At 41.1% G+C, this 19,059-nt stretch overlaps 2 protein-coding genes across 4 annotated transcripts in view; both read right to left on the reverse strand.

The window, feature by feature from the left end:
• The window catches only part of LOC131880421 (serine/arginine repetitive matrix protein 2-like), a 41,845-nt gene extending 27,300 nt beyond the window's left edge, over positions 1 to 14,545 (reverse strand). Inside the window, exon 1 of one of the 3 annotated variants that reach the window (XM_059227057.1) lies at positions 14,397 to 14,545. The gene's annotated coding sequence lies outside the window, so the exon portion shown is untranslated. Of the gene's footprint in view, positions 1 to 4,636; positions 4,887 to 14,396 lie in introns of those variants that run through there. The other 2 variants (XM_059227058.1, XM_059227059.1) reach the window with 2 other exon arrangements.
• A 62-nt stretch (positions 14,546 to 14,607) lies between these two features.
• On the reverse strand, positions 14,608 to 17,892 carry LOC131880423 (G-protein coupled receptor Mth2-like). The gene is made up of 2 exons (XM_059227063.1): positions 17,258 to 17,892; positions 14,608 to 17,150 (listed from the first exon to the last, which is right to left on the reverse strand). Exon 2 carries the CDS (start codon positions 16,994 to 16,996, stop codon positions 14,987 to 14,989), a length of 2,010 nt encoding a protein of 669 aa, XP_059083046.1. The 5' UTR covers positions 16,997 to 17,150; positions 17,258 to 17,892; the 3' UTR covers positions 14,608 to 14,986.
• Between the last annotated feature and the right edge of the window lie 1,167 nt (positions 17,893 to 19,059).

Here is a 19,059-nt window from a genome sequence, read left to right on the forward strand (position 1 = left end):
AACTGCACTCTCCTAGAGTGAAGACACGTGCGAGAATGAACTTGTCCAAGGGAAATGCCATATTTGGTCAACGATGGAAATTGACAGTTGGCCCATCTGCCAAATCGCGAACCTGTGTACCGACAACTCCATCAAATTTGGATGTTACGAGTCTCTCTTAATGATTACGGATGGACCAAGGTGTGCAAGTCACTTCGACGCAATTTTTGGTGTGACTATCGACATAAATCATGGTTTGCGGGATGAATGCGCAAAAAAGCCATCTCAAGCCATGTCCTCACCTTGAGCCCACTATGACAATAAATTATGAAGTCACCAAATTCGAATTGTAGGATTCGTGGCAAAATGGGTGCTCGAAATCGTTGGCGAACTAGCATGTGAAGCACTCCCATTGTCATTATTCATTTGTTCTGTACCCAATGGCTTATTTATGAACTTCCTCCCATTTATGGGACATCTTTAACCTGTCTTTAGTGCTCTGGTCCCAAGAAGTGCATCTTGAATGGGGCTTGATGAGAGCTCAAAAGGCATCCCTCCAACGAAATGGGGCAAATTAATTAGGCATGCGCCGGATATCGGCGTGATACCGTTCAGTTCTCCGTTCATTCTCAACAGGATGGATTACGTGAACGAGGTTAACGAGGTCCTCGGGGAAGGGGGGGTGAGTTCTTCCAATGTCAGAATCTTGACATCGCATGTAAGTAAATTGTCATGGCAAGTGAATGGACCGAACGCTTGACGCTTGAAGAAAAACGTCCAAGTCTTCAAATCAGGAGGCTTGGTATCGAAAAAAAGGTCATTGAATCAGACATGAGTTGGAATTTGGGAGTTGGATAAGGGGTCCACGATGGGTTATGATGATGCTTTGGAAATGAGTTTTTTAAGAAAGAAGATGTCTGATGTCAGGTTTGGCTTTTTTATATATAGTTGGAGGGTGCCGTTCAATGGTGATAAATACCGTGGGAATGTGATTCTTCCATATCAAGACACCATTAGGCATTTCATGAGACAAGTGAAAATTGCTTGGGAATCTTTACAAGACATTGGATAAGGTCAGCAATTATTGTCGAACCAGGAAGTTGCGATGAAGAACGAGGAAGATGTTATAAAGATGCCAGTGAGATTTATGAACGCTTCGTTACAATGCATTCCAAAGAGGTTGGATTGTTTTATAGGCCAATCTGTAAAACAATAACAACCTCAAGGAAACATTTAGGGCGAAGTTAGGCCCCTATGTGCATAAATTCCAGTTTAGCTTGGAAAGTCAGGAAACGGTATCTTTAACTAGATCGCAGTGGCTTCAAAGAGACGCGACGCAGTTTTCTATCACGAGAGAAGTCACCGGTTCGATTCTCCTCCCCGACCTCTTTCAAGGAAACTTCTAGAAGCTCCCTAGGTCTTCAAACGAAGTGCTGTGCATTGCATATCATAATTGTATATGGTCGATGTAATGATTGGCTTCACTGGCAGGGTGAGGCTTTATATTCTGGCCATGGCACCCAAAGATACAAATACAGTTTTTACCATGCGCAATTTAGCTTCTTCGACTAAGAAGGCTGATGATAGTAACGCCTATATAAGGAGTGGTCCTTGGCTTCTCATTGAAGAAATCAAATATCTTGTTTCTGCCAGTTAAAATCCAGGTCCATCTTAAGTCAACTTTGCACGGCATGTTTTGAATCGCAAGGTAATCAGCATGAGAAATCATGTCAAAGGTCTCTCATCTGATGCCCTATGGGCCTTGGACGAGAGCAAGTTCAATTGGCCAACAGGCAGACTGCTGAGGCAGATCTCAGCTTGATAAGGTCCGAGTGAGCAATCTGAATTTAATTGCAACTTCCTGGAGAGGTCACCAAATATGCTGGCAGTCCTTAAGCCTAATTCCTGACCTGAGGGAATGAACAATGGAAGAGACATGGACAATAGACAAGTATGGACGCAAGGCCTGGAATTCAGTGCGAAGCCATTATGATGACAAAAAAAGACATTTGCAACAACAAATATTCCCCACTTTGGCAGGGTCAAATTGCAAATGGTCTTCGCGAGGCTCCTCGGATCTTGTAAGTCTAGCCTAGAGTGGGGACTTCGATTTGGATGTCGCTCGCTCGGATGACGAGAATGGATGCGTAGGCAAGGACGCGTCTTGAGAACAATGAAAATCTCGATTCACAAGTACTTCCTAATTCAAACAAAAAGACCATGGAGTGCATTTCCCTCGCTTTTTCTCACTTTTCCAGTCATACTTGGGCGTGGAGGCTATTCAAGCAGCAACGGACTGAGAATGACCATCGATGAGGTTAAACATGGCCAATGAGGTGAGATCAATTATGGTTGGAAATTGCAGCTTGGGTGTCCGTGAAGCCATTTCAGAGTCCTTCTGGCGAAAGAAAAATGAGAACAATGGTACCCTATGTGTCAATCATGGTGTTGGCACCTCATCCAACTGACCATAAAAATTCAACCTTCAAAACCACTGTTGACTCCCTAAAGAAGCCATCATTCACACACATGGTGAAGGCAAACAGGCCCGAAAGAAATTCCGTAAGGAAATCTATAGAAATGCTCAACTAAGCAGCGTCGGAGGGGAAGGGGGATTTGTGTGCATTAGAATAATCGGGGAATGACTGCCGTCTTTTGTGGCTCCAAAGTCAATGTATCATGTATGTATAAACAGGATACTATTTCTCTCTTCATTCAGAGCCTGGATTGAGGCTCATGACACCATTAATCAGGCTAAAAAGTATTTGGCTAGCTCAAACCGAGTGATCCCTCACTCTCTGTCTCGTGGTAAAATTGCCCCAATTTTCCCGTTCTATGTGCGTACATACAGTACCGACTTGGGGGGCTCCTAAGCAGATCCGTGACGATCTCTTTACGTACTGCTGATGTTCGATCTGGAAAAGAAGAGGGGCCTTTGGAACACATGGACAATCATTATCTCCAACATTAATACCCTCTTTCCTTTCCTATTTCTCAATGGTTGAGGGTACCTTGCAAACGTTCTAGAGCATTTGGGGCCCTAAAACTTGTTCCAATGCTGATTAGGTGGATGGAACAACAAGCCTCCCAAAACATTGGAAAGCTGGGTTCCCAAGCCATTTTTGCTTTTCCCAAATGTATACGCCTGCGCACGGTACATATTTTTATGGATTGCGCTTTGGCATGTTATTCGTTTCACGTATGAAAACCTTCTAAGGCGACGAGATTTTCTCAGATAAAGAAAAAGATTTTCCACCGGATAAATACGAAACGCACAGAAATGGATCAAATTTTTCCTCACGGGAGCAATTTCTTGGCTTCTGAGCCTGGAACAAATAGCCACTAAAAAGACAAAAAGAAGGTCCACTAGCACAAAAGTTTGGTAAGTTTCGTAAAAACATCTTGATTAAAATACCGCGTGTTTCGAAATGAATCAAAAATAGTTCTTCTTCTTTTCTTCCATGGCCAAATTGCAATAAGTTTTTTTTTGTGCAACAGATCGCTTTTTACTCGTCTCCTCGAAGGTTTTTTTTTTCTTATGAGATTTTCACACGCAAGACAAGGAAGAACTCTTCTTGCGTATTCCACTTTGACTTCAATCTCCTCCGCACAAAAAGGACAGTTGAAAGATTTCTTCTTTCTTTGAATGGCATGATCTAGATTTGAGCCTTCAAGGGTCGTCAAGCCCATCTCTTTACTTGTCCACTTGAATATTATTAGCCCACTTCACACCAGAAACCAAGAGGAAAATCCGCAGTCTCTATCATCTGACCAGAATATAGCATATCTACATCTCAACGAAAAGCTGGAAAGGGGCCCCCAAATGGAGTTCCTTGGTTTTGAGCTCCACATTGGAACAATGTACGTAGTTCAGAGGGCCCCAAGCTTCATCATTCATCCTGGATCTTTTGGAGAACAACACTCCGTCTTGACTGCCTTCCCAAGGGAAATCCAGCTTTTGTGGCCTCTTCAGCTAAGGTCAGGGTTGCCAAGGAGAGCGTAATTAATCGAAAATGACGTACCAAAACCGACTCATTGGTAGAAAGAGTAATCATACTTCGTGAACATTTGACCAATCGGGTGCGAGGTGTGTTTCACGAGAGAGAGAGAGAGAGGACCCTATTTTTGGCTCCAATGAGGGGGAAACCCCCACCCTTCATTAGCACTTGGAAGGAGGGGGAGATCTGGTGTAAAATAGGACTTGCCGCCAAATGGTTTTCCCACTAACATATTCATTCATCTTCTAATAAGAGCACCATTTGAAGCACCCGGCTCAACGTAACTGCAGGCAAACGATGATTTATGGAGCATATACACACTCTGAAGAAGGATATGGGTGTCATCAAGTTGTTGAATTCGACTAGTAAAAGAAAAAAACCGGCTCCCATTTCATCATGGGGGTCAGGAGTTCAATTCACTTCCTACTCGCGAGAAAACTTTCTCTGGATCCTCTTGACAGACGCTTCTCTTGCCTCTAATCTAATCAAAGTTCGACTTTACTCCCTTGCAACAAAGAGATTGAAGGGAAACGGTTGAAGTGAATCCTGTCAAAGAAACAAGGGCAATTCCATTCTTCAAAACGAACCCTATTCAAAATATATAGATTGAAGGTTAGCCCTTGGCTTTAAAATCAATTCGTAGCTTCTTGTTTTCCTACCTTACCCGAAGTCAGCCAGCTTCAAAGTTGATAACAAGTTGTAGACACAATATCCATTCACGAGTCAAAACAAACTCGTCTCACTACACTGCACTCCAAATCGACTCGAAAATCGAAAACAAACCTTTTGCCAGAACACCACCTTGCTTTCACTTCACATCCTTATTGGGACTATTAGCGTTCTTCGTTCCCAAATTTGTCTATCGTTGCCGTCGTGTTCTCTGTTCGTCCAAAGGGCTCCTTCTCTCACTCGCTACTAGGGTCTGCCTGACTTTTTTGTGCCTCCCTTTTCATCTCCTTCATTCTCTCCCTCTGTGTTAGTGTGTGTGTGTCTCTCTCTCTCGCCTTCTCTCTGGGGTCTCCAGTTTGTTCCACCCTGGAACCTTGGGCTCCTCTTCGCCATTCTGAGTCCCTAGTAGCATTGTTGGTGTTCCTCGCCCAAGGAAGCGCTCTCTCATTCTCGCTGACGTTCACCGGATCTCAAAGCCAGGGTGCCCCGAGCCCATGGGTTGGGCCTCCCTCGAAAGATTTTCTACCTTGGTCACCCTGATGCGGAATAATGCTAAAAACTGAGCTGAGTGAGGGGAAGTAAGTTTTACTACCACATAAACTACAGAGCAATGAAGCTACGACCAAGTGCGATCTGAGAACAAAGAATGCTCCCGCGTGCTTGGTCGTAGACTAATCTTTGTGGAACAACTGAGCTGATATCCATAAAGTGAGCTTGGTTCGAGTCCCATTTGGTCCACGTTGTCCAACGACGTGCACAGGACATTAGTGAGAACCATGCATGACTTGGCGTGGAGAAATGGGATTCTGAGCTCTTGGATACAAGAGAATAGAGCAGAGTAAAAAACATTAGATCCAAAAACGGAACTGAACCATCAGCTCTCAAAGAGCGGCGGAGCCTTTTGAAAGAGGGAAAGCCAATGCTCGACCATGTGTTATTCTATCTTGGCTTTCCGAACATACAAATGTCCAGAATCCAAGTTTTAAGCCCTTTAAAATGTGTGAAGGATATCAAGTGGCACAAGGAGAAGACGAAATACCGGGATTTTTTATCATCTGTTTTCCCTTCGAGGGTCCCTCAGGTCATATTTCTCTACATTGGGCGACTTTCTAATGTAGAACTAACGCTCTTTGGAATACATGGGCCTCGTCAAAAGCCAGCCTCCCAGTCTTTCAAGAGGACCATGTTGTTGAAACCAGGCTTATGATATAGGAGATGCACTAGAGGGCGTCGACATACTCCAAGCGAAACAGATGATTTGTAACTTGTGGAACAACCCATGTCGTTGGGACAACAAAATGTCCATCAATATTAGCTCGTTATCACGACCTTTTCTTTTCACCTTGGGTAAGTATCAGAACGGGAAAAACCTCTTATGGAGTTCTGCCACGTACAACAATTGACTTTTTATCATCCTTGCCAAATCTAGCCTTTGGCACAAGAGCCCTTGAGACCCAATCCAACGAAAATTCAATAATCTAAGTTTAAACGTCCACTTGCGAATGAGTTCAAAAGCTCGAGGTTTTGAGGTTTCTTCTGTTGCCACGAAAGGGGGAGTAGAATTGGAGGTTTTATAGGCATCCATAAAAGGCAAGCCAGCTTTCGCTTGGCGTTGTAATTGGGGAAAGGGACTGACTGCATTTTTGGGCGTGGATCCATCGTATCCTCGACAGTACACGACAGTCGTGTCTCTTGAGGAGAGATTACTCCAGTAGTGGTGGGGAAGAGAAACATTACGAACACCAATCGCTGGGACGAATAAAACGCCCAACCACTGGATTACGTTGAGTGGATGGATGACAAGCACGATCCATGGATCCGCTTTTACATACTTTAAGTTATATTTCATATCCTTGTAAGTAGACACAAGGTTTTTTACAAGGATGCCTAGAGTAATTTCTGTACTCTTTCCCTTGGAATTTGTAAGAAAATAATATCAAACTATTATCAGGCGCAATTTGTGTGCCATATACTCGTATCTTTGCATCAATCAGATTGACGATGATTTAAACACATGGCTTTACAATAAATACGCTGACCGCAAAGTCTTCGCTTCATCAATACACGATTTGTTTACCACCGGCTCTACGACGCTTTTTGTCAAGATTCTGGAGACGATTTAATAAGAGGATTTTACAAATTTTATGATACAGTTTCTAGAATGAATTATGTAAAATATTTCTATCGGTTTGGAGGAAACCCTGAATACTACGATTGTTGGCAATGGAGACAGCCAAAATATGAGTGGTCCATTTAACGTTACAAAAGAGGCTCAAAAAGGCTGAAACTTCGCCATATTTTGCAACAAATAATGAAAGCGTAACTCATTGGTGTAAAAGGCAACGCAAACAAAACAAAAATCTTCCTCAATAATGCGGTGAGTTCTAATCGGAAATTATCGTTTTAATCGTGGAGCTCTAGTGTCGTGACTGCTCCAATTTTCTAGTAAGAGAGAGGTCCTCGGTTTGATTCTGCTTCTTGACCTTTGTTAAACAAAACTTTTAGATGTTAACCTCACTCACCGACAAAGAACCAAACAGATACCGGACAATGACATTACCAATAAAAAAAATAAGGCAAATGTGATGTCCGAATTTAAGTGCAGACTTGGCTCACCTCACCCAATCATCTGACTGTGGTACCCACAAATAAGAAATGTGCCCAAGAAGTCACTTTTTGTTGTTGTAATTTTTCAAGACTAACAAATCAAATGATAATGGAATATAATTTGGATTTGCAAATTTATTGATTTCAATGTTTACTATCCTGTTTATCTGCCATTTGCCTCTTTTATTACTTTCAAAAGCGTTCTGACTTCCCTTGGTTATTACCTTGCTCTTAGTTTTCATTCCTTTGATTTCTTTTATATTTTCAAGCATTTTGTCAAGTTTTGGCTCATTTTTGAATTGTCTTTCCTTCATATTTTGACCAATATTTATGCATGTTTGAATACTTAAAGTGGCACATTCTACAGCATAATTTGGTCATCTCTAGGTATCAATGGAATTGGAGTACATACTTCACCTGTTGCCAACACAGGGAAAATAGTTTGACTCTAAGTAGTATTTTCAAAGACGAGAAGGAATACAAGATGTTCGATAAGTAAATAGAATTTCAATACCAAGTTCATGCTGATTTTGAATCAAGCTTGCAGAGTTTAAGTTGTTTCATCCCTTTACTTTATTCATGATGCAATAGCAATTGCAAGAAATCTGGAACAGACTATTTCAGTGAATTGCTTTTTTGTTAATAGCAATAGGGATATATCATCAAAGAAAGATGAGAAATAAAATCATAGAATAGCTTGGAATAACTATTTATTCAATGAACGTCACTTTTAAGCCTGAAATTTTAACTAATGGGTCTGAAACAACAAAATGCTCCAAAATGACAATCTATTGATGCTTTTAAACTACAGTCTAGTAAAGTACGCATGTTTATGCAATTGAGTCGGAAAAATAACATTGGCCTCAAGCTTCTTTTCAAATAAGAAGGCATGACAATGCAAATAAGTTGAAATTGTCGAAAAAGTTGACTATCTTAATTTGTAGATGAGAAGCCAGTAACATCCAATGATCACACAACTTCTTTTCATAACATGAGTTTTAGTGTTTTATTCTTACTCAAAAACAACTGATGGTACTACTTTGACACCTTAGATAAATGAACATGGGGTCAAAGCTGTTGGTTGAGACACCAATTCATTATCTTTGCAATATTGAGCAAAAATATCCCTGGGACACCCAAATCACATGCCAATATGCCTTTGGTTGGTCTGATGTCTCTGATAAAAATATGCATTGAGGTGACACCAGGAAAATGATAATGAGGTGACAATAGATGATTGTAAAAAGTAATAGATGGTTTTTATTACCCTTTAAAGAGCACAACATATTTCAATTTACGCAATTTTGAAACTGTCTTGAGCCTGAGGTAGTATTATCCAAAATATGATAAGAATTTACTCAACTATCATAAGCTATTTAATTGCTCTTTCATTATTCTACTCATGGTTCTACTTAAAAGAGGAAACAGCGAAAAATATCTGCATTATTTTTCATTTTTCATGGCATTTTCTGCTCCTTTTGTTGCAATTTCGTTTCCATTTAAGCCATTTCTATTTGCATTTCTTGAATAGCCCTGCTCATCATGGATGCAAATTCAAGCTTTGGTTTGATAGTCAACGCGCATCCTAAGCATGACGTCAGAAGTCAGGCAATCCATAGACCACTGACAATTATGGACGTATCTCGATGACCAAGTCTCGTCATCAGTGCTGCACCATTAGTCCCGTCATGTTGCAGGTTCGTCCCGTCCATAGCTTTCTTCAAGCTCAAGAAAATGCAATTTTCAACAAATGCCTGGCAGCTCTGATATATTGACTAAAAATCGGACCAAAGTTTCTACAGACAGCTTAAAGGTAATGGCGGCTAAATTGGCTTTTGGCTATGACTAATTTTGGTCAAAGTACGTCCATAATTTTCAGTGGTTTATGGGCAATCTTAGGGCGAGATATACTTTCAGGGAAAAACTGCCCTAAAAAATTACAGTTTTAAATTCAAATTGCACAAATATTACCATTAGTTAGCCCATTCATTCGTTAACGTAAGGTAAAGTAGCCGAGCCGTTTAAGAAGCACCGTAAATAAGGCTGCGCCTCAGATGGCGTGGGTTTGAACAGGGACTTTAAAGAGAGGAAACGACACGGCTTTCCCCTGACCGCCAAGTTAGGCCATTGCATTGAATTAAGACAGCAACTCCAGTATCAATAAAACAAGATTATCTGTACTACATTGTACATTAAAGTGTTTTTAATTGAATAATGATCTCCTTGATATACAACTCCGTCCATAAACTAAATATTTCTGAATTAATTTTGAAAGTCAGGAAGAATAAATGAAATACCCATGAACATCAAATTAATCAAAAACAATCGAATTGTCTTTCAAATCAGTGAAATATTGCGTAAAACTGGCTCAAAAGCACGCATAGATAAAAATTCAAAAAGAATCATTTGATTAATTGATGAGAAACTTGCACTAACAAAGTACAAAAGAAATGTATGGAATAAGGCAATAAAAGTGCATGTACATAAATGTTAACATATATTAGAATATCTGGGATGGACAATTGATACATTTGTTTTAATCCACACATTTGACAAAAAAAACAGCAGGCATTGGTGAAAAATGAATGAGTTATCTTTTTGTAGAGTTTAAATTTCTATTTATTGGGAAGTTTGCATAAAAGGCAGTCATTATTTAAGGGGCACAGAGTAATACCAAAGTACAGTAGACTAGATCTCAATCTGAACTTTGGACTCCAATAAATTATTTTTCTTGCAAAAGCATCCAAAATATCAAAATAGTCAAATTAAGCAGATGCCATATCTCTTGAAATTATCATTCTATGATTATGAAGCATCCATATGAGTTTAAAGAACAATATGTAGCCAAGAGCTACAGTATGTCTAGTTTTGGATTAAAGGGACATTCCCAGAGTGATAACCATAGTTTCATAACAAACGCGTCAAATTACTTGAAATTTGGTCAAGATGTTTCTGAAGCAATTTGCTACAAATAATGTTATTAGCAAAAGAGTATTGACTTATTGTGTTTAGAGCAAATTCTTGCTTTATCAAGAAAACCTAATGGGGCACCCCCACGTGGTTTCGTGAACGCAAATTTTGAAATGCTACAGTTCTAAATTTTACCCAGTCGCATTTCAAAATGTGCGCTCACGAAACTATCTGATACTCGCAGTAGGTGCAACTGGGTACAAATCGCATCTCAAAATATGCACTCACGAAACCATGCGGTGGTGCCCCATTAACACTTTTCAGTTGTTGTACTTTAAGACATGTTTAAAGTCATTTTAAATATATATACATGTCTAGTTTTAAGCACATACCATCAATGGTTACGAAAATGATATTAGTCACATATTTTCGCAAATAATTATGCCAATGATTGACATTAAAAAATTTCAGCAACAAAAAATGAGGCCACACTTGGCGGGAAAGGTTTGGTGATCACAAAAAGTGGCGTTTCCTTGCTTTAGTGTCCTGGGTTTGAATACGTAGGCGAGGTAATCCTGCCACCTGGCGGCCATAATTGACCTCAAAGTCAGCTGTTTGTTATGATTTGGTTTTGGGTGGGCAGATTTTGAAGCCCACAACCGTCAGAACGGACTTTTCGGTAATCTTCTAGATTTCTCAAAGGCGGACAGGGCCAAGAGAGGGGGGGTATGGGCGCGCGCCTTGGTAAATGATACTGGCGAAGAGGGTTGCATGCTTTGGAATACCCAGCACAGTATAAAGAGCTGGCTGGGCCACCACCTGTATCATAGTACAGAGAGGGTGCTACGATTGGATTCTAATGAGTTCGAAGGCCCGTTAAAAAGAGAGAGTGACCAAGACGTTGGTTTTTAAAACAGGAAGTAAACCCGTATTCGGGAATTAATTTCTTTGGCGGGAAAATCCGTTGCCCCATCTTTGGTTCTACCACAAACGTTTCCTCAGTTCGATCTGGCATCATGCATCAAACACAAGTGATCCCACCTCAGCAACTTATGAGACGTGATATGGTGTTGCAAGAACGATTGCGATACCAAGATTTGTTGGACAAAACTAAAAATCAAGAAGAAAGCTTGATTTTTTTAGCTGAAAGAAGGTTGATCGGAAATAGAAGTCTCTGTGAGGAATGCAATTGCTTTCGAGAGATTCGGTTGAATACTCGTCAGAGGGATAAGTATCATTGGAAATGCCCGCAATGTGATTCCTCCCGGTCCATTCGAGAGGGGAGCTTCTATGCCCAAGCCCACTTAGAGCTCCAACAGATAATAAATTTTACTTATTGTTGGGCCAAAAATTGGCCATTAATGGACTGCAATTCGGAGTCTGGAGGCATGGCTTCTCAAACAGGGGTTGACTGGGCCAATTTCCATCGAGATGTTTGTCAGGTAGTTGAAGACGCTGTCTAGCTGCTCAATTTAGATGAATATAAATATGAAATTTCCATAGGAGTACTTGGATCAAAATCAAGCCGTCATTGGTGGAATTTTCATCAATGAGAATGGGGAGCAAGAACCCGAGATTGTCGAGATTGACGAGACCGTCATCGCCAAAGCAAAATACAACAGGGGTCGCTGGCCTCAAACTCGATGGATTTTCGGTGGGGTAGAGAGACGATCGGGAAGGTGCTTTATGGTCGAGGTCCCCAATCGAACCAGAGACACACTTGAAGAAGCGATAGTTGAGCACATTTTGCCAGGAACCCACATCATGTACGATGGATGGGCAAGCTATGCCCACATTGATCAAATTAATGGTGGCATCTATTCACACAGTGTCATCATTCACGACCGGAATTTTGTGGATCCCCTGGACGACAGAATTCACACCCAATCCATTGAGGGCACCTAGATGCAGTTTAAAAGGAAGCTCAAACGGCAAGCTGGAACGTCTCAACGTCTCCTAATTGGCAATAGAGCGAAGGTCGAATCAATTGTTTTGCCTGCATTTTGCCTTTATTGTAGGACGGAGGACGGAAATCTTTATGTTTTGAAGAACATGCCGGGATGCAAAGACATTGATCTGCCAGATTGGCATATCGAAAGCAATGGAATCGACCCTCAACCAAATCGGAAAGTGGACGACAGTCAATCCCATAGTGAAGCAACACATCCAAAACCAACAGGGCCATTGGGGCCGTTGGGGCCGTCACCCGCTCTTTGAAGCAAGGGACTACAATAAAGGCAAAATGCAGGCAAAACAATTGATTCGACCTTCGCTCTATTGCCAATCCAAGTAGATCTCATGAAGAGTGAGTGGCCCAAAAATGGTGGACGGGAAGAAAGAAGAACTGATATCCAATGCTCTTTCCAGCCAAATCTCTGGACAGCCTGAGAGCATGGCGTTGATACGGACGTGATTGGGAAGAAGCGGCCAGAGAAGCCTTTGAACCTTCGATTCCTTGAGCCCCAATGACTGGGTTATGCACCTTGTTCACTATCATTGGCGCCAATCACTCTTCACGGGATCTATCCGAAATGTCAAATCAGAACAAAGATCAAAACGTAGGTGAGTGCCTGTGAAGAGCCATGCAGTTTGTTGAATGGTGCTTTTTGGTAGCCGCTGGCTTGGAGAGCCACAATTGATTCAAAAGGCAGGTGACGGCCCCGAGAGCCCCGGTGATGATGAAGTGTTGCCTTCCAATTGAATTGACTGTCATCCGCCTTTCGTTTTTGTGGAGGGGCAATTCCATAGTGTTGGATATGCTCTTCTGGAGAATCAATGTCTTAGCATCGCGGTATGTTCGACATCACCTGATGTTATCCATCCTCTCGGGTCTCATTCACTCCATGAACAAGTTTGCCATCAAGTGAGTTTTTTGAAAAAGCTGCCATACTTTGCAGATGGAAAACGCCCTTTCAATAGAAGTACAACTAGTTTGATGACGCTGAAATGTCTTGAAAACGAGGGGAAAAGTCCGTTCTGACGGTTGTGGGCTTCAAAATCTGCCCACCCAAAACCAAATCATAACAAACAGCTGACGTTGAGGTCAATTATGGCCGCCAGGTGGCAGGATTACCTCGCCTACGTATTACGTTGACGAGAGTGTCACCAATAACACAAGTCTTAATCAAGGTTGCGCGATGGCATTTTTTAGATTCTCGCCTGAACGAACCCTGATAACGCATACGATCAAAACCTGATACCGAGGACCAAGGCATAATTCCCGTATGCACATTACTCATAAAGGGTTGAAATCGAAACAGTTGAAACATTGTTATTTGCTAATTTTTTCTACCCTTAAAACACCCCGGTTTTTAGGGTCAATGTTAGTGTCTTTAGACAACTAAATCACTTTGAGATCACCTTCAAGGTCTCAATAATCTAGAATAGTTGGATCAATGAAATCCTCCTGTCTTCCTCTTGGGGAACCTTCATTTTTTTTATTCCTTTTACATATTCGACTACATCTTTTTGTCACATCTTCTAATATTATTATATCTACTTTGATTTTTATATGATCTGAGGTGACAAAAATCTACAATAAAGATATCCAACTGAATTCAAATTTGCTGTCCTGCGATGTAGGGAATATATAGGGCCTATCAATCTTTCGTTTATCAAAGGAGATAACATTGCAGAGGTCGTTGTATCAGGGAAAAATCGGATCAACCTTAGATTCAACCTGTTAACCAACTCCTCCATTACTTTCATTTTCTATGTTTATCGAATGTTCGGCAGTAGTAAATTAAGAAATTCAGATGTTTAGCTGCCATATATAATGACAAAAAATCTTTGCAGTGTAATCCCCGAGACTATTAAATTAGAAGATTATAATTCGTGTAATTGTTATCACATAAACTTTCTGTCATATTTGATTTGGATTTGAGTTGGCAGACGGGCCTATCCCTTAAATGTAGTGTTCATGTGGAATGCTTATCAAAAAGCTGTCCTAATCTGGTAGGCATGTTTTTGATTCGTCTTTTTTCATTTTCAGTTCAAATTTAGTATACATAGCGATTGTTACGAGTGAACTTTAGTGTATTACAGACTCTAACAGTATCCTTCAGTGGCATTTAAAGATAGATTATTGCTTGAATCTAGATTCACATTCAAATTTGTATCTTTGATGCAACGATTGGTGATATAACGTGTTTGGTTTTATATATATGTCATTTTCAAAATTAAATTTGATTCCATAGTGATCAAGACTAACCAAACTTATTTATTTTATCTTACCTTTATTATTGAACGCAACAGCCCAGGAATATATCATTAAAATCACTCATCGTAACAATCACATACTACGCAAATGAACCTTCAGTTGATGTTCACAAGAAAAATATCGATTTTTGCAGGTTCAAATACTTTGCTTTGGTGGAATGGTAAACAACTGTTACATCTTTGTAACGTCGAATTATGAACTCAGAAAGTTATTAGTAAAAGTAAATGAAAGGAACGTATATGATCTAACTATATTTTTTACCATTTTTGTTTTTAATTGAAAGTGTCTCAACATTGGATTGGTAGAATGGTGATTGAAATGAAGTAATATTTCGATGACATCAAATTACAATCGCTTAACTGAAAAACTCCACGCAACTCAACACATGATAAAAGACCAACCTCGTTATCGGCCACCAAGATCATTGAAATTTACAAGGCTAAAAAAAGCAACCTACTCAAATTGGGTAACGGGACAACAAAAGAGTCCCTTTTCAAGTGCCTTTTCTTCCTACGCAGACACTGAACACATGTTTCATCCGTTACATCCGAGGTTTAAGGTAGTTGGCAAAAAATGGTAATATAAGTTGCCTTTCATGGTCCATTTATTCATGTTCCAACTCCACTTTAGCCACTGTTGTGGTCACTGTAGTAACTTCATACGTATAGCTCTTTCTCAGTGGATACGACAGGGTGGAAACGATGGTCTTGACGGATTCTCGAGTGCCATTCTTGGCCTCCATGGGTCCCTGGATCCTGGTCTCCGTGGTCACGTTCGTGAGGCTCACCTTACTGCCCTGCCTCACCCTATAATTAGCTTGAAGTATAGGCTCATCAGTTGCAGATAAGGTCCGCCTAATGGAGGTCCTCATTCTGGAGACGGTCCCTGCATCGAAGAAGAGCACCACGAACAGGATCACCCCTTGAAGAGCGTTGATCACATCGAAGAGGAAACTGGTTGTGATGACCCATAGGTCTCGGCCAAACAGCGTCAACAGCGTCCAAGAGATGACCTCAGAGAGCCAGCTGATTCCCAGAGCAAAGAACATCTTGGTTACGGTGAGCATACGGTATTGTTGCTGGGCTCGAACCAATGGGTCACCTTGACGTTGAGACCACACGCCATAGCACAAGTTCCACGAGGTGCATATGAAGCCTAATAAATTGAAGATTAGACAGGGCGCAGTCACAATGTGGAAGTACAGGAACATGCCTTGATCGCCTAAAAAGCATCGAGTTACGCCTAAATCGGGCTTTATGATGTAAGTCCCCACCCAATCGGGCAAAAGATGAATGAAAAGTGTGGTGACCGAGATGACGGCCGGACCGCCCCAAGCCCAAAGAGCGTACTTGTAGAACATGGGATTTCGAATACCCTTGGGCTCATTTTCAGTGCTCCGACGAATTCGACGAAAGTTTTTCCAGATCATGAAACACATGCAGTTCAGCCAAAAGAGTGCAGAAAGGTAGCAAAATTGAATGGCTATGCCCTCGATTTGGCAGGCTATTGGATATTCTGTGATGTGGCTGGGCCCAGTGAAGTGTGGGATGACAAGGAAAGAATACAAAAGGAAAAGCATTGATATCATACAGAGGGTCATGATTCCGAAAAGTTTGTCCCTTCGACGTTTGAAGACCAGGATGAAGGTGATGGCTAAGAAGACCAGGGATATCACGAATAAAATGGGCAAGATGTCCATGACGACCAGTTCGACCTCGGATGCAATGAATCTTAGTCTCGTGGACATACAGACTTTGACACTTTCGAACGTCTGTCGGTCCGGATTGTCCAGATCTGTCACGTTGATCACACAATATCGGGAATAGTTGTGTCGTTCGCCTTTCAGAACCAATTCACCCGTCTCGTAGAAGTGGAAATCCTCACTCCGAGAGTCATAAATGTGTAAGTCATTTGGGTGACATGTGGGGTTGCCAAAGAAGTACTTGATATCGTGACTGGGCCCTGATATGGGCTCCTTCTTGTTGTCCATCAGAGTCGGTTCCCAAGATTGAGCCATTTTTTTCCCCACACGTGGGCCATCCGTCTCTTGACATTGGTCATTTTCGTAATTGTAGGTCTGTCCGAAATGACAGCATTTTCGGACACAAGGGCGCACTCGACACTCGTAAGTGGGTAGTTTTTGGCACAGAATGGCGGCAATGCCAAGAATGTCTTGCTCTTCATTAACCATCCGCTCAACACAGAATTTCTCGTGAAATGTGGCACTCTCAACATGGAACAAGACCGAGTTCTCCGTTGACCGATCGATGAGGAATGCCACCGAATCTTCGGAATGGAGAAGCATAGTTTGCTCCTCATTCTTGGAACAAGTCGGGGGTCCAGATCTACTGTTGATATGAAACTTGGTCGGGATCTTATCGAGTTGCTCAATAGTTGTGTCAAATGGGTAGGAAACAAGATCTTGAATCCCCATGTACTGCGAACATCCATGACCATTGGAGGTCAGAACTTCGTCAGGCTTGCAACATTTCTGAATTCTCGATTCAAAGAGTGCACTCTCAGAAATGGGAAACATCGGGGGATTGGTTTTCCCTAGCACAAGTTTGAAACCAATCAACTTGATAAGGCTCGATATCAGGATCTGAATGTTCATGTTTGAAAAAGTTTCGGGCCAAGCTCCTCTCCGAGATGAAGAAACTAATACACCGAGGTCTGAGTGCGAGCGAGATCAGAGAAAAAGTGACGGCATATTCGAATTGTTATGCCAAAGATGACGCTTGATAAGTCCTATGGAGAGCCAACCATGCCTGAGAAAAAAGATCGATAGTGAGAAAAGGAACCCTTTGCTCCTCCCATCATTAGTGAGGAAGCTGTGTGCATATTAGTGCACGGACTTCTTGAGGGCAATACTGACCTCCAACGGTCCTCTCAGTCACGGATGATTGATCAATTCTTCAGCTCCAACAGGTCACTTGCACTAGGAAATCGCCACGAGGATCTGTTCTGCAAAACCATCTTGACTGGTGAAAGGCTCTGCCAAAGTTATTTGCTTCGAATGGAAGACTGCAATTATGCTTTGAGAATTGCCCGATTTGGCCTGGGATTGCACTCGTTATACGTATATGCAATTCAAAGACTTGAAGGAAGGCAAAGAAAGGGATTTGTACTAGTGAATTGAACCACAAAGCCAACTCTGAACTGGTTATGGATGAAATTGATATCGATGGAAGGTGCACACTTCTCAATTGAAGGCAATTCGTGATCCATCCACCATCTTTCCGACTCAATGCCACGAACGAAACTGAATAAATGTTTCCATGGGGGAAGATATAAAAGCCTACGCAGCGAATTTTGCTAGGCTTCGTGTAATTGAAAAGTACTAACGAAGCGACTTGTTGCCATGGATAAGTCTTGAGGCTTCCTAATTGTTTGAATCCTTTTACCAAGAGTAATTATTGAGGCGGGTCAAATCTCGTGAGATTTTGGAGTTTTGAGCAACCTTAGATATTCATCACCTTCATTGTTATTCATCTTTATAACTGTGCGTAAAGCGAGGAACCGACAAAAAAGAATTGAATTTGTTTAATAACAGATTAACAGACAAGCAATCGCAAATTTACCAGGGATGGGCAAATTATCAATTTCATTTTTCAATTCTCGAACCAAAAGCCCGGAAATGAAGGTATCTGTTTTCTGTCGCAAAAAGTGAATGCAACTGTAAGTTAAAGAACTATTTTTTAGCCCCAAATCCAGGGAATCGCTTTTCTTAGCTAATAGTGAGAAAATATTGTAAGGATAGCACTCTTTCAGTTTGTTCCTGCTCCTGTTAAAGCCCTTGTTTTGCCATTTTCGGAGCATTCACTAATAGAGGGCATCGTAATCAAAGTGAGGGTTATTATCTCTTTCACAACGATTTCAAAACAAACAAGAATTTTGGAACGAGTTTGTTGCCAAGCAAATTTTCATTGATTTCTCATACGGTTTCTATGCAAAAATAAGTACATTCCCTTCCATGGTTGTCATTGTGAAACCACCTCAGACCTCTATTTTGGGTACTCATTTTTTGTAACAACTCCATACTCTAGTTTCCTTTTTTATCTTAGCCCTTTTTTTATACAATTCCTCCATTTAATTTTACTGGGAATAACATTCCTAGTTGTGGTTGAAAAGTCCTCAAAAGGAAGTTCAATAAAATGAACGGTTAAGCGAAGTACCAACTCACTTTTGAATAAAGTAGCAGAGGTTTTCAAAGAAAGGACAATGCAAACAATGTCCTTTATCGTGATACAGCTCTCGATGATTTTCTCTCTATTAATGCAATGGGTTGAATTTTCCCAAAAATGGAGTAGCAAACCCAGAAATACGAATGAAAAGTAGGGGAACTTTCGAGCCAGTCTGGATAATTTCGCAAATAAATTAAGAGCTGTGAAGCTCGCCACAACCGATGACAGTAAAAGCCGATAACTTCTGAGACCCTAATAATCAAGAAATACTGCATGCTTTTATTCACTACCAACTATCAAATTGACGCAAAATGCTTCGATTCTGTGTTACAATTTCAGTACGGTGGCAATATAAACTGTCAATGATTATCACGGGACTGCCTCAATAATACATCTTCAATTCATGTCAAATTGCACACAACGCAAATTAAACACTATATTGGTAGACAATCTACACATTTATGGGACGTAGGATTTTTGCGTTGGGGGGGGG

This window comes from Tigriopus californicus, chromosome 5 (assembly GCF_007210705.1).
Source record: "Tigriopus californicus strain San Diego chromosome 5, Tcal_SD_v2.1, whole genome shotgun sequence".
Lineage (NCBI taxonomy): Eukaryota > Metazoa > Arthropoda > Copepoda > Harpacticoida > Harpacticidae > Tigriopus > Tigriopus californicus.